The sequence below is a fragment of the Engraulis encrasicolus genome, chromosome 24 (assembly GCF_034702125.1).
Source record: "Engraulis encrasicolus isolate BLACKSEA-1 chromosome 24, IST_EnEncr_1.0, whole genome shotgun sequence".
Taxonomy (NCBI): Eukaryota; Metazoa; Chordata; class Actinopteri; order Clupeiformes; family Engraulidae; genus Engraulis; species Engraulis encrasicolus.
This window is the reverse complement of record NC_085880.1, coordinates 42,552,604-42,569,384: the sequence shown is the minus strand read 5'-3', so window position 1 is coordinate 42,569,384 and position 16,781 is coordinate 42,552,604. Positions and strand designations below refer to the sequence as shown.

Below are 16,781 nucleotides of genomic sequence, written 5' to 3'. Positions count from 1 at the left end.
AGTTTGGTTTTTAAATGTAACCGCCGCTCAAGTGTTCCCCACCACCGACACAGCCCTCCCATCGTGCTGACGGCTTGTTAGATTCCAGACAAGATCTCTCTAAAGGCTAAATTGTGTTTTGAAAACATGCCCAGTAGTAACTACTATAATGTCATTTTTCTTTCAGCGCTACTTCCTCTGTTTTCTTTTTTGGAGGGTGATTCCAATCAGTGCCAGCGCAGACCAGCAAACACACCACCCACCACCCACCACCCATCCAAACCTTAGCTCAGGGGTACCCAAACTCAGTGGTGTAGTCTACGTAGAACGCGGGTATACGGAGTATACCCACTTCTAAATTTTAGGGATTTCAGTATACCCACTTAAAATTGATTGATCCATTGTTTTGAATAGCACAAATATATACAGTATACCCACTTCAAAAAATGCTCAAATATACAGTATACCCACCATAAAAAAGTAGACTACACCACTGCCCAAACTCTACCATGACAACCCGCCCCCATACCGGTAGATTCCAAGGGCCCCCTTACATGGACTGTGCCACATTCCTTTTTCTGCACACCCCCTTTCACAACCATAGTCTCGATCTGTGAATCAGTTCCGCACTGAGGTATATAAAATAATAGTAATGCTCAGAGATGCAATACATTATTACCGGGGTATATTACTTTCTTTTAACTAATGGGACAATTGTTTGGCTTATTTTGGTGTTCGTTAATAATTATATTACCTATAGTTGCCTGTACTTTTCCTGCCAACTTGCCAACCCCCAGCGGTCCCCGGCCCCAACTTCGAAAACCACTGCCTTAGCTTACCCCCCCGCCCCCGGACACACACACACACACACACACACACACACACACACACACACACACACACACACACACACACACACACACACACACACACACCACCTTCATCATCCTGGTTGGACAAAACTCCCCATCTGTGTTTTAATAACAAAGTCAGCGCTGGTGACTGTTTTACGGCGGCTCTCTTTGTCAATAAAGCCAACGAGAGGGATCCGCTTACATCAACAGGAGATTATCTTTAGGGTGGGGGTGGGGGTGGGGGGGTCCACGGGACGGGATGGGACGGGAGCCGCTTTCGGAAACAACAACAACATGTCTGTCTGGGCCCCTCGAAGTTTCCCCCGATTCCGATCCCCGCCCGGGCCCTGTGTGTGTGTGGTGAGTTATGCTTATTTATGTGCGGCCGTGTCATTTATATTATGCGCCTGCCTCCGCTCCGTCTTCTGAAGATGTCAAATAATGCCTTGTGCTGTCTAAATGACGGGTGGGTCATGTGTCTTGTGGGGCGGAGGTAAATTTCCTTTTGTTCGCACCCGCCCGGCCCGCCCGCCCGCCGCAGTGCTGCGCTGTACGTGTGGGCTGATAGCATTACACGCCAGCCACCTAGGCTGGACTGGGGGAGAAATAGGGCCCGGGTACTTTTGGCTTAAAGTCCCCCCTCATAATTAGCTGTGCAGAACTGACTCGCCGGTGGGCCCTGCACCCTTGTGTGCCCTATTTTCAGAAATGTAAACAAAATATTTTTTTACATTTCTGAAAATAGGGCCCCACAAGGGTGCAGGGCCCACCGGGAAAAGCCCACTATGCCCCCCCCTTAAAATCAGCTGTGCAGAACTGACTCGCTGGTGGGCGCTGCACCCTCGTGGGCCCCTATTTTCAGTAGAGGTGCTCCGATTGCTCGGCTGCCGATCATGACCGGCCGATAATGGCCAAAAATAGCCTGATCGGTGATCGGAAAAACATGCCGATCAAAAAACCGATCCGAGAGATATTAAATTCCTCACGCAACCATTTGCCTTTACACCTGGCGCTGGCTCTGCACAGCTGCAAGTGCACCAAAAGAAGGCATCTTTGCTTGTCTATAACTTTTCGCCATTCCCCCCTTCATTTCCACCATTCATAACCATATCTGCATCAACAATGATCTGATTTTCCGATCCATGCGCCGTTTACCTGACAATGTAATTTGCGATTGAGTACTCGCCAGTGAGCCATTTTACGTTATAACCTGTGTAGTTGCCTCGGTCAGCACGCGACAACTTCACGTTGTCAGCACAAACATGTCAATTATTGTTTTCAAAGTTGTAATTGGCAGTCAGTCGATTAGTTTGATAGTCGCTGAAACACCAAATGGCGACAGATGTGGTTAAAACTTGAGAGACATTCAGAACGGTAGTGGAGCACTGCAACTGTGGACGGTGACAGAGAGGGGAGGGGCTCTCCTCACGAGGCTGCTCATTTAAAGCGACAGGTTGTTTTTTTCTCGTATGTGGAAGACTATTTGATGTAATGTTTCAGTTTCAATTCAATCTTAAATAGTTTAGTTATTCTATGCAATAACTTATACATTGATTAATACTGTAGACTCTATTACCAACACTAGTCTGAAAGATAATAATAATAATAATAATAATAATAATAATAGCCTAATAATAGACATGTGCAAATTAAGATTGATTTGTTTATGGGCAAAAATGGTATTCAATAAGGATAATTAATATGCTATTAAAAAAATAGGAAATCATTTTTGTGATCGGCAATGATCGGTAATCGGCAGATAAAGATTTTTGGTGATCGGTATCGGTGATCGGGCCAAAAAATGGTGATCGGAGCACCTCTAATTTCCAGAAATGTAAACAAAATATTTTTTTACATTTCTGAAAATAGGGCCCCACAAGGGTGCAGGGCCCACCGGGAAAAGCCCACTATGCCAGATGGCCAGCACAGCCAGCTCCGCCAGCCCACCTGCCCTGACTGAATGCTGGAAGCTATCCAGACACCATGACACAGACGGCTCTGGAGGTCAGTCGTGTGTTTTACCCAGAGGCTGATGTCTGTGTTAAAGAATGGGCAACGCAACGCCAATGAGACCCCACCAGAAACCAGACCGTAATTTGTGTGTGTGTGTGTGTGTGTGTGTGTGTGTGTGTGTGTGTGTGTGTGTGTGTGTGTGTGTGTGTGTGTGTGTGTGTGTGTGTGTGTGTGTGTGTGTGTGTTTGTGTGTGTGATTCTGTGTGTGTGTATGCAATTGTGCTAGTCGTGTGTGTGTGTGTTTGTGTACATCCATGTGTGTGTGTAATATCACTGATTCTTGAAAGTTTGGCAAAAACATGTCCCTGCAGTAAAATGCTAATTCTGTTGAAAATCAACTAAATTTTCACGAACAAAATGAATCCAGGTAATGGCCAAGGGGTCTGTTACTCAAATACACAGTTGTTTGAAATATTTAAGTGTAATTTTATTACTTTTCATGGCTATAAACCTGTCCACACCCTGTAAAAACGCCTGTCCCAAGGACTAGCATCATCATTTCAATTGACTTAAAATATTAAAATCACTAACAGAATTGAACAATATCACCATGATGTGGAAGACCATATTAAAGTGGTTCTACAGATGTGCACATAGTGCATGTAAAACAATATTTACTATTGTTTTCTGATTGCTCAAAATGTGTCCACCATATTGGTCACCACTGTCAGATTTTTTCTAAAAGACAATAAAATCAGGTATGCACAAGGTAATTTTTATTACTGAGGACCCCTTTTCAAACCTTTAGCTCTACTGCATACTTCACCATCACTGAAGCTCCTGTAAGTTTACTATTTTGTCCTCAATTTGTTAATTTGTTTGGACACTGGTACTGTCCCAACCATAAACTGTCAACACCGTCGGGGTTTTAATGGTATTATATTACATTAATGTTAATTAATATATACTTTCTCAGAAAAGGTATGAAGCACCCAAGAAACAGAGCGAAAATGAAATGGCTAATGTGAACAAACAATGCATAATATGTAAAAGAGTGTTTTTTTGTCTCACACCGTCAGATGTCACCACAGTCAGATTTTGTTCCACTCATCATCTTGTTCCATATTTCACTAAATTGTGCTGGTTAATGAAATATTATTAGGCATGTTAGTAATAATTGTGATCCAAAATGATACTCTAGCCACCACTGAGGTGCATTTGGAGGTTTTTTTGTCAGAAAACCTGACGGTGGTGACATCTGATGGAGTTCACCAAAAAACACATGTTTTACGTGTTTTTGACATGTTTTAAGAATATGCATACAATAAGTATCTACAGTTATGTTCAATTGTTAAAGTAATTCCCATTAATACAGCAAACATATGCTTTTACTTCTAATTCTGTCTGCCGCTGTTGACAAAACAAGAAAGAGCCCATTTTATGAAAAATGTTAAACATGGGGAGCTTGGCCAATACATTCACTGCACAGCCAAGACCTACATCTATGATAATACACCTCTACTTTTTGGATTTGAACAACTTAAAACCTGTTTTTGCCACATTTTCAAGAACCAGTGGCCTACTTCCTAGAGAATCTAACTAATGAAGAAAAAACACATGCACAAACATACTGTGCACACACAAAAATGAAGTGTTTATGCAAGATGCCATTGACTTGAGAGGGCTATTTATTTTGCTAAATGCAGGTACTAATTAGGCCACTTTCACCACTCTCAGATTACTGTCACCACCGTCAGTTCAAAAGTCACCACCGTAAGAAGGAGTTTTGGACATTTTAAATCAATGTGCTTACAACATTTTCCTTAGGAGTTGTTGAATTATCAAAGTAATAGCCAATTTAAGCCTACACGAATATTTGTGAAATTACAAAAAATTGTTTGTTCTATTTAGGCGTTAAGTAAGCATCGTATGACGGTGCATAATTTGAAATTAGAACACATGAAACAGTATTAAAATAGAACAAAAGTGAATTTTCAACATTTAAAGGCATATGTGTGAACCAAAAAATACACATAATCACTTAAAAACTCCAGATACATATGCAAACAAATCAATACAATTTTAATTACTTTTAATTGTGTCTGACGGTGTTGACAAAAAACAAGGTATGATCTGAGAAAAACACGATTTCTGAAGACAATACAAAATGGGGAGATTGGCCCTGTGCATTTCTGAAAAGCCAAGACCTTACGAGGATATGCCATATAATTTTGTAATTCACTTAGTTTTTTTCTGTCAACATTACAACCTATTTTAGCCACTTTCTCAAGAATCAGTGATATGTGTGTCTGCGTTCGTGCATGTTATGTGATTACTGTGTTGAAGGCAGCATTGTGTGTGATATTACAGTTAGTCGGTCTGTTTGAAAAGGACCCTTGGCAGCATCATCTGTTGGAAGTCATCTTTTGTGTGTCCCGGCCCGGGCGCTAAAGCTGACAAGAAACCGAAATTGACGAGGAGGAGGACAGAGTTTGGAAAAACACATGTGAAGGCCATTGTCACTGTTTAAATGGTGACAAATTACACCCTTAAAACTTCCTGAAACGAGCCATCTAATCGTCACTACAAGAGGGGAAGAGTCCGGACAGATCCCAGACACATGCTAGTGCAAACAGGATGTCCTTTTATTTTCTGCATGATTGCCCGCCTAAAGTGTTTCACAGAACTAGCACAGGTTTTACAGGGCTGTTTCAAAGGTTCTAGCTGGAGGATAACTAGTGAGGGAGAGAGGAGGAGGGGAGGGAGAGAGAGAGAGAGAGAGAGAGAGAGAGAGAGAGAGAGAGAGAGAGAGAGAGAGAGAGAGAGAGAGAGAGAGAGAGAGAGAGAGAGAGAGAGAGAGAGAGATGCTTCAAGAGAGAGAGAGAGAGAGAGAGCGAGAGAGACAGAGACAGATATATGTTTCAAAGGTTCAAGCTGGGAGAGAACGAGAGAGAGAGAGAGAGAGAGAGAGATGCTTCAAGAGAGAGACAGAGACAGATATATGTTTCAAAGGTTCAAACTGGGAGAGAACGCGAGAGAGAGAGAGAGAGAGAGAGAGAGAGAGAGAGAGAGAGATAGAGAGAGGCACATTTAAAAAAAAAAAGAATGTCATTGTTGTCAAGGCAGCATGCCCTCAGGTACTTGTGCTTATCTGCTTCTTGTCTCGTCCTAAACCTGCATGCCTCACAGATGGCAGCTGATGGTAGAACTGGCATCCGCACCTTTGTCTTTCCTACGAAGTTTCGCTCGGCGCATTATTCCCAATGAGTGATTCAGGAAAGAGAAGACGAGAGTCGCCCACAGGACCTGAAAGCAATTCCGTGAACCTGTTTTAAAAAGCTGTAAATAAAGAAAACCAAAGACAAAGTGGGATCGACCGGGTTAGGGTTAGGGATATGGTTACCCACTTTGTCTTTGGTTTTCTTTCTTTTCTGCTTTTTAATACAGTTTCACAGACCGCAGCCCCACATACAGTACGGGGAACTCTTGGAGTCAAACTACCGAGAGTGTTAAGTGTGCCACGCAATGGTTGGTGAGGGTTAGGGTTGGGGTGAGAGAGGGCCCACTCACATAAAAGAGACGAGTCTGAATACCAATAAACAATAACTGAAGTGGATACCTGAGACTGCTCCAACAGACACACACACACACACTCATATACACGCACGCACGCACGCACACACACACACACACACACACACACACACACACACACACACACACACACACACACACACACACACACACACACACACACACACACACACACACACACACACACACACACACACAGTAGGAGAGGATGTATGTGACCACTTCTTTCTTTCTGGCCTCTTTCATCTCCTTATGAAAGGACAATTGAATGGTAAAACATAAACCACCGAGCGCCCACAGGCTTTTGTCACTGTCACCATCAAAAAGGGCCTGACTCTGAACCACAAAGCATTGTGGGAAACGCCAAAACAAAGGAAAACTACAACAGAGCACCTTCTGTTATGTGTTACGAAAACACAACATGGCAAGCTGAAGCTAAAAAATAAATAAAATAATGGATTAATACTCACAAACCCCAAACATTTGCAAATGGTTTATGTCCGTTTATTAGTGCTCTATGCTTGAAAACAAAGGGCTACACTGTTTCAAGAAGTAAAGGTCAGGTTATAGGTAAGTAAACAAATTAGTTTGTTTTGGCAATGTAGTGTTTTTGGTCAAAAGAAATCTGGGGCTGTTTATGAACAGGAGATTAAACATTTGTTAGTGCTTAGTTGTTTTGGCACGCCTCGATGACCTGATATTCTGTCGTGAACCTTCAGGGTGAGGGTCTCGCAATGTTTTTCGAAAGATTCAATGCAGGACTGTAATGTCTCAATAGTTAAACAAGATTGAAATGCAATAGTAGTGTAGTACTATGGCAGTAAAAAAAGGTTTTTATTTAAAAAAAAAAAAAGAGATAAAAAGTCTAACACTGGTGGAATGATGCATGGTACATCAGGGACGGACAACTGGAGGCCCTGGGGCCACATGCGGCCCGCCTCCTCACTCAGTGCGGTCCGCCGACAAAACATAATTCAAAATAATAATAATAAGGACCAGACTTAAAAAAAAGCACTACCGAATCAATCCATTGTAATTGTATGTACTGTTGGCTGAAAGAGAACCTTCTAAACAACAATGTCGGCAGCCAGTGAGCATTCAACCAACTCCACCTGAAACTCTGCAGTCAGATCTGTGGTCATATGGCCCTCTGATTGTGGCGATGAAAAAATGTGGCCCTGCTCATCAACAAAGTGGCCCACGCCTGGCCCTGCCATGGCCAATCGGTAGGGCACTCGTCTGCCATGCGGTCGACCCGGATTCGATTCCCGAGTCATTTGCCGACCCCTCCCCATCTCTCTCCCCGTTCGCTTCCTGTCCACTTCTCAAACTGTCATGACATCAATAAAGTCGTAAAAAGACAAAAAAAATCTTTAAAGTTGTACAGTTGCTGGTGTACATTATGAGAGCAGGCATGTGTGTGTTAGAGACTTACTTGTTCTGGTATTCCTTGATGACCTGGTATATGGAGACCTTCAGGGTGAGGTTCTCGTAGCGCACGTGGCTGTGGTCTTTGTAGACGCGGAACTCGGCTGCTGTCACCGCCTCCCCGTCGGGGATCTGAGTGAGGTCAAAGCGGAACTCCTTAAAGTGCCGACGCTGGTGGGAGAACTCCTTGTCCCTCTCAACTAGGGGGGGAAGAGACAACACACAAAGGTTGAGATGTGTCAAATGGTGGTGTGATGATTATACTACTGCTACTACTGCAGCTACTGTACCATTTTTTTTGTTTTTGTTTTTTTAAATAGCTTGCCATATTGGAGCACACACACACACAAACGCACATCAAAGGTTGAGATGTGTGAAATGGTGGTGTGATGATTATACTACTGCTACTACTGCAGCTACTGTACCATTTTTTTTGTTTTTGTTTTTTTAAATAGCTTGCCATATTGGAGCACATACACACACAAACGCACATCCACACTACAACAGACAGTTGTCAGTCTAAAGCTTTCAAAGCCTTCAAAAAGCCATTTGGCATTCCTTGTCCCTCTTGAAAACACACAGAGATTGACAGGTGTGAAATGGTAGTGTGATGATCTCACTAATACTACTGCAGCTACCTTTTTAAAAAAAATAGCCTGTCAGAGATTGGCGTATTTGAAGGCAACACCAGGGGAATCTTTCTTTGCACACACACACACGCGTGCGCGCACGCACACACACGCACGCGCACGCACGCACGCATGCACACACACACACAAAGACACAAAGACACACACACACACACACACCAGCACACACACAAAGGCACACCCACCCACACTACACTACGAGACAGTTATCAGTCCAGTCAGCTTTCAAAGCCTTCAAAAAGCCATTTATCAAATGGCTTTAACATTCCTTGGCTAACCCAAACATTTTGACTACCAACAAAAGCAGTCTTGAGGCCATGATATCTCCCCGCTGAACACAGGTAGCCGCCCGCCCCCCCCTGCCCCCCCCCCCCCCCCCCCCCCCCGCCCCCCCGCCTCCAGACAGGCCCTCCACTGTGCTGCGTTTCATGGTCTCCCCAGGGCTGGACTGGAACAAATAATCAGGCCGGGCATTTTCAGACAACACCGTACCGAGTCTGCCAGGCATTGAGAGAGGCGAAAAGGAAGAAAGGAGTCGCACACAAGAGCTGAATGCAAAATAAAAAACTGTATTAAACAACGCAGAACAAAGTAAATCAAAACCGACAAACAAGGGACAAACGTTTCGGGTCTAGCCCATCATTAGAGATTTGAGAGAGACAATGAAGCCTGTGACAATATCTTTAGTCATCTATTACGAGCTATTTTGACCACAACAGGTAAAATGACTGTAAAAATCTGACTAGGAGAGGTCAGCTGTAGTGGCATGAGGACTGATAACACTACCGTACCGGTCTGCCAGACATTGATGTATGTGTATTGTCTATGTCTAATTGTCTATGTCCACACCTAAAGCCTATGTCTATGTCTGCATGGGAGAGTAAGAAACGTAATTTCAATTCTTTGTATGACCAGCGCATGTAAAGAATTTGACAATAAAACCAACTTGACTTGACTTGACTTGATTGAGAGAGACAATGAAGCCTGTGAGTGACAATATCTTTAGTCATCTATTACGAGCTATTTTGACCATACAGGTAAAATGACAAAAAATCTGACTAGGAGAGGTCAGCTGTAGTGGCATGAGGACTGATACCACTACACTGACGGGAGGACCAGGCCAAAATCATCATCAATCCCCCGGGCAAATCAGTGGTGTAGTCTACGTAGAACGCGGGTATACGGAGTATACCCACTTCTAAATTTCAGGGATTTCAGTATACCCACTTAAAATTGATTGATCCATTCTTTTGAATAGCACAAATATATACAGTATACCCACTTCAAAAAATGCTCAAATATACAGTATACCCACCATAGAAAAGTAGACTACACCACTGGGCAAATGCCCTGTATGCCTCGTGGCCAATCCAGCTATGGTTCTTCCCCAAGCTCGTGATGAATGAGCTGTCAGTTAGGGGAAAACAGGCCAATTTCAATTTATGACACAAGCCCTTTGCCTCTCTCTCACGTCGCGAAACGAAGGGGATCGGACAGACGTGCGGACGACGGACGGGCCCTCTCAGAAATTACTTCTCCAACAATATTGACTCCCTGTCCAGGAAAAAGTTTGGAGGCGCACCATTTGTGGTTTACTTTGAACTGCATCCTAGCCAGCCGTGGCGTGAGTGAGTGAGACCCAGGTCCCAGATGAGGCATTAATCTATGGAAGTGTTTAAAGGCAGGCCTGCCAAAAGTTAAAACTGGACGGAAAATAATTCAAACGCATTTCAAGAGATGCACGATTACAGAGGCCACCATGTTAGTGTGTGTCTGTGCTTTAAATTCACTCTCACAACGTGAGACGCTCAACTCAATTCAAACACATTTCAAGGGATGCACAATTCGAGGCCACCATGTACTGTGCTTCAAATTCACTATCGCACAAATCTACACACTGACATTAAGATGCAATGTGCGATATTTTCATGTGAGACACCCAACTCAAATCAAATGCATTTCAAGAGATGAACAATTACAGGCAGAGGTGTCAAAAGTAAAAGTAAAAAGAGAGAAACAAAGTTTCCTTCCAACAGAGGTAATTTATCTGAGTAACCAGGGCCCCCTTGTTCAAGAGATGTTTTAATCTCAACGGGTCTTTCACGGTAAAATAAAGGTTCAATAAAAGTAAAGAATAAAAACTAATAGCCCAGTGTACTTGTCTTATCATCAGCTGACTCTGCGCTTTGTGGTGGGTTCTTGATGTTTTTTTGGATTAAGTGGGTTTTTAGTGTTTTTCAGTAACAACAGTCTTTTTTTTTGTTTTACTTTTTATCATAGCACAGTCAAGGTGGTGACAGGAAGTGAGTGGGGAGAGAGAGACGGGGAAGGGCCGGCAAAGGACCCGGGCCGGGAATTGAACCTGGGTCAGCCGCATGGTAGGCGAGTGCCCTACCGCTTGGCCACGGCAGGGCCAGTAACATCACAGTCTATCCACCTCATTAGGTACAATGTAGAGTAGAGTAGAGCAGAGTAGAGCAGAGTAACTTTATTCATCCCCAAAGGGCAATTAGAGTAAATGGTGTAATAGCTATGTAATATCATGTGCTACTGATGTACTTACCGCAGGAATTTACTTTTACTTTTGAAACCTTTGATTACAGGACACCACATAAGTGTCTGTTCCTTCAAATTCAGTATCACACAAGTCCGCACACTGACATGAAGATGTGCCATGGGATATTGTCATGTGAGACACTCAACTCTAAAGCTCTTAAAAACTCAGACGCACACACCTTCAAACGCATCTCAAGACATGCACAATTACGGAGGAGGCCACCATGAACTCTAAGTGTCTGTACTTCCAAATTCACCATCGCACAAGTCCACCACGTTGACATGAAGATGTGGCCTGCGATATTTTCATGCCAGACACTCGACTCTTAAGCTCTTAAAAACCCACGCACACACCTCCTGCAAGAGGAAATAAAATGCACACAAGTGCGGGTGAGGAGTTGTAAAAAGCCCTAGGTGAGGAGGTGAGGGGAGGCCAGTGGGGGTCTGTCACTGCTTAGGAGATAAAAACAAAGAGAAACCAAACTGGGTCTCCGTTTCAGCCGTGCGTCTGCCTATCTACAGTGAAAGCCTGTGGTTACTTAACGCTCGGAGGTCAGAGGGCGAAAAGCATTGCTCTACCGGATGGGCACTCTCTCTCTCGCTTTCTCTCTCTCTCTATCTCTCTCTCTCTCTCTCTCACTCTCTCTCTCTCTCTCTCTCTCTCTCTCTCTGCCTTCAGTCCCGGCTGCCCGCCTGCTTCTCCGCTAATTGCAAGCAGAGGTGCTGCGTACACGGGCTGGCAAGTGAAGAGATAGCAGTAGATGGATGGAGGATGCTATCACGCATCAGAGAAAGGGGTCAGCAACCTCTCCTCCTCTCCTCTCCTTCTCCTCCTTCTCCTAAATGACTTTGTGGCCCAGGCTGCGCACGATGAGGCCTTCTTCTTGGCCTTTGGTTGAAGACACAAAGACCTTCTAATGAAGCCGGTCGGCTGGGTCCCAAAAAAGATTTTGATTGCATCTTTTGTAAATGTTTACGCAAGATTACATTAGAACATTGCATTGGAATAACAGTTGTCGGAGCATGTTGCCGAACTTATTCAGATCACTCCCTTTCTGTAAACACAGACAAACACATGTCAGAAAGTATCATTTTACATGGCTGATTTTGTGTATAAGAGCAACGTGATGAGGGGAAAAGAGAAGATGGTTTGAGTTTAGTATTTTTCACAAGCCTTGGTTTACAAAGTATCACAACAACATTTGGCTAAGCGGGAAGTGAAATGTACGTATGTGGCAGTTGCGGGTGATTGTCTCTAAATTGAAAAGTGCGACGCTGTCAAACACAACAGAGCACATGCCCCGCTGCTCCTAACTCGAAGCAGATGGCAAAGAGTCAAGGTGAAGGCTTTACCTCTCCTGCGTCACCCAGCCAGCAGCCATTTTCACCCCTTAATACTGTCCATTAGGGTTAAAATATCGCTCTGAATGCCTCTTTGATCATCGATTATCGGGAAGTCCTTGTTCTGAGCTCTTACAAATCCAAGGGGGTTGGCTGGCTGGCAGCCATCGCAACTGAGCTAACAATTTGGGGGGCCCTCGACTGGTTCAACAAGCCTTAATGTACATGGACAAGCACCACAACCCCCTTTTTAATGGACGAAGAACAAACAGCAATATCCAGCTGTAAATGAACCACTTACTGGTATTACAAAGCTGCTTGCTCCTTTTTTTATTACGGCTTTCTGCCATGAGGGCCCGTGTGTGGGAGGGAGAGAAGAAAAAAAAGAAAAAAGAAACAGGCTTCACTCAACTCAACCCCTTTCCTTTCCTTAACAACAGGAAGTAATTAAGGCAAATTATCCCCAGGTCAGACAGTCATTCGATAAGTTTGTATGAACTGCGGGGTGAAAGGTCACGGCTACTGAACCTGTAGAGTGTTAATCACGCTTATCATCGTGCCGCTCGCGCTCTAACGTACACACAAAGCGTTTCATCAGCATTCAAAAATCTTACGGATATCACTCCACACTCCATATTCTTCTTCTTTTTCTTTTTTTTGTACAGCAAATATAGCTGGCGTCTCACTGAAAGAGGGAGAAGAGTAAAGTCATAAAGTAACATGCAACTAGTGATTACGCTGCACAAGTAAATTGGAGGGTTGTGTGTTTTAAGACTACGTTGGCCACTACAGAAATATGTCGTCCTTGTTATGCTATAATTTTATTTTTAGAATGGTTTCATTCAGTGAAGAACAGTATGCAGAGAATTGACGATTTCACATTGTACTGTCTACATGTATAAATAGAGATTAAGAAAAGCAAAGATGAAGAATAAAATGCATTTAAAAACAAGCGCATGAAACCCTGAAGTTAACGGGGTCAGTTAGACCATTCTTATTTCTACAATTTTTTAAATTTCTATTTAAGAGGAAATGTACTTTTAGGGAATATTATGGAATGCTGCAATTCATGCTGCAAGAACTTCTTTCTCATCCTCCTCGCACACTTGATGTTTTACCAGCATGAGAGAGCGACCCGGGTTGGTTATTTTAAGCTGTTTGTTTGCATTGTTTCTCACAAACTCACCGAAGACCAAAACCTCCAGAGCAGAGCAACCCCAGACATTGTGCCAGAGGGGAAATGATCATGACTGCAGTGGCTTGTGGTCAATTAAATTTTTATGAGGATCTTTTAAAGCACAAAAGGGAAATGTCCCTATCTGTATACCGTCCTACAACAAACAAGGCTCCTTGACCAACGAAAATAACCATTCTTTCTCTTATTACTTTCATAAATGAGTAATGCATCTAACACCATATTGTAGGTTGTGAATGTTCCATTGAGTCATTTCAAACACAATATTGTATAGTTACTTTGGGGCTGTATGTAGCCTACCATAAATGTGTGGTCTTGGACCTCAAATTGGGAAGATCATTTTCTAACATACTGTAACATGTTTGAAACAAATGCTACAACATGGTAGCCCTGCATTGGATCACCATGTTACATCTTTCTCTTACTGGGGACCACATGTTCTCTCAGTGGTAATGTTGAAGGCAAGGGCCAGATGTCAGGTGGGAATGACTTGATCTTTACGGATATTTTTCACCATGGACTAGTTACACAACATAGACCTATATTTCAAATATTTTTTTGTTAATTGTTAATGCACTGCAAGACACACAAGGTTTGTTGAATGGTTAGTAAAAAATATCTTAATATTTATATTCTGACCTAGTTGCAAGCTTGGCATGGAAAATGGCAAGACAAAAGTTAGTATTTACATTGCCGCTGAAATTACTGATCCCTTGTCTGGTTGTTTTTGGAAAACGAGAAATGACCCCTACTCGCTTTTGCGCACAAAAGGCGCACAAAGGCGCACGAGCGCAGTCAAGGGTGCACACGGAACGGAAAGCGCTTGTCACAACATACTCACCTAAATTAACAAAACTCATGACCATGTCGGCGTCGTTTAGAAAGCTGGTGTCGTGAGAAGTTGCTAGAGGTGGACTTGGACTCGTGAGTGGGGCCGCCGCGCGGTAAGGCTGCGCGACTCGGGTATATCCATGATGTGGAGCAGAACTATAGAATCCTTTGCGCGAGTTTCCATGCGCCACTTTCCCACTAAAACCTTTGCCTGTTGTCGCCTCAAATATTCCGTCTTCCTCCTCGGTCGCCATGGCATTATACAAGTCAAGCATGAACAGAGGAGCAGATGAGGCTTGTTTTCCCGGGGAAAAGGGCCTGGGACGATGTGGCAAACCCAAAATCGAGAGAATTTCTCTTTGAATCTCTCTTCTCTCGTGGTTACGCAACCTTCTGTAAATAAAGCTGGAATGCACATGGTTGTCTCCCAAACCACAGTAAACGCACTGAAGAAAACCAAGGCAACTCCACAGTAGTCCAAATGTGGCCTGGTCAAATTGTGTCAAGGCTTTCATCTTTATTCTCGTTAAAAACAAATCTATAATCTCTTGCCGACTTCCATGACAGCACAAAAACCATAAGTTACAACTTCTTGACTCTCCTTGGGCTTTCAAACACTGTAAGTAGCGCAGGTCAGGTCCTCACATCCCAAATGAATCAACAACAAGCATGAGCAGTCTCCCAGAATGTGCTCTTTTCACCTGTTTCCAGTGACGCCTCAGATCACCTGCAGAAAGTCTAGTTCAGAGCAACTGTCCCCTGCTTCCTGGATCCCATCCTTTGCTGTAAAAAGTTACTCAAAGTTACATCACATCACTAAAACAATAGATTGTTTCTTAGTGAGTTAAAAAAAATGTTTGTAAGAGAAAATCCTCTTAGAGATATGGCCTATACTTATAAATAAATTTTAAGATGAGAAGACTACTGAGTGGCCGCTTGAGCACGTGAGAACAGAACAGGTAGCTCGAGGCTGCTGATGTGGAGTACAAGAACCCTGCACACACAACAGCTAAAGTTTTTGAGCCAGCGAACTTCATCCCTGGGAAATGTGTCGACACCAGTAGTCCATCCCACACAGGGGTTTTTGGTATCTACCTCTAGCGGCCGGCCGCAATAAAACTTCGGTGACATGAGGATGAATACGGCATCTCTCTTCTACTGTGAAAGGGGAGACACTTGAAATCCGAAACCACCGCTAATTAGTCAAAGAAAAATACTGCGCCGCTCGTTTGAAAGGTAGCCTACACTCAAACGGCTCAAACACGTCCTTGGCGTAAAATGTGAGTATATATTGTACACGATGACAGATTTCTCTTCAACAACAAACAAAGTTAATTTATCGTCCTTTGTACGCGTAAAGGTAACTGTTGTTTTACAGTCCATATACGTTCTGAGCGCGCGAAACTTTTTTTTCCTATCCACTTTAACTGCACCTTATCCAAACAACTCGGTGACATGGCAAACTTTGCCTTGCCCAGATCATTTAAGCTTGAACAGGTTCTGGTAACCAAATACAGGGGCTTTACTGAATGTTGTGTCCCACCCAGTGAAACGTTCTCAACACCTGCCCTTCCTCGGGGCATGTTCATGGTCACTGACCATTGTTCAAACTGCGGCAGTCTCCTGCAAGCCATACGTCCCCTCCTGCGTGTGGGAGATACGTAGCCTATTGCCTGCATTTATGTAGGCCTATTTTGCACCCACAGTATCCTCACACGTAACACCTTAAAAGGTGTAGGTATAGTAGTAGTCGTACATTTAACCAGACTGTGCGCTCTCAGCCAACTATGATGTGTCCCCGAGTTTTACAATTTCCTCTCTGAAGCAATTGGCGGCTTGTCATTTGGCATTTGACGCAGCCATGACTTTGTGATTACCTTGTTGTTAGCCACCTGAGTTGTTTATCAACAGAATGTTTCAGTGCCGCTGTTTTGAGGGGGTAGAGGTAGCATAATCTCTTCTTCATAAAGTATCCATATCCATATTCTTACCTTTCACGCATTTGCGCACAACATAGACCGGTCATCTTGATGGGTTCAATTTCACGTAGCACAGGGTACCACACACGAGAACCAACAGGAATTTTATTCCGGTCTCTAATATAGGCTATGATTCATTTATAATGGGATGTAGTAGGGGAGTCCCAGGCGTGCAAAACTAGTGCACAGTGGCATCTAGTGTCCATGGGCGTCATTACAAGCGACGACGGCATCTTTCAGCATAGTGCATCATTTAGCACTGCAGATTTTGAAACCATATGATATGCATGTTGAGCAATTAGACAGAAGCCACAATTGCTTGTGGTAGATGCTCATAAAATTGAGTGATCTACTACCCAGGAGGTCCAACGGACCTCTAAAAGATAGAGAGCGAGAGAGAGAGAGAGAGAGAGAGAGAGAG

General features: G+C 43.5%; 1 protein-coding gene across 1 annotated transcript in view; it reads right to left on the bottom strand.

The window, feature by feature from the left end:
• The window catches only part of bmp5 (bone morphogenetic protein 5), a 29,313-nt gene extending 13,916 nt beyond the window's left edge, over window positions 1-15,397 (bottom strand). Inside the window, exons 1-2 of the mRNA XM_063191024.1 lie at window positions 14,392-15,397; window positions 7,816-8,008 (exon numbers count right to left, since the gene is read on the bottom strand). Coding sequence (XP_063047094.1) covers window positions 7,816-8,008; window positions 14,392-14,896 — 698 coding nt within the window. The 5' untranslated portion in view covers window positions 14,897-15,397. The remainder of the gene's footprint in view (window positions 1-7,815; window positions 8,009-14,391) is intronic.
• Window positions 15,398-16,781: the final 1,384 nt, after the last annotated feature.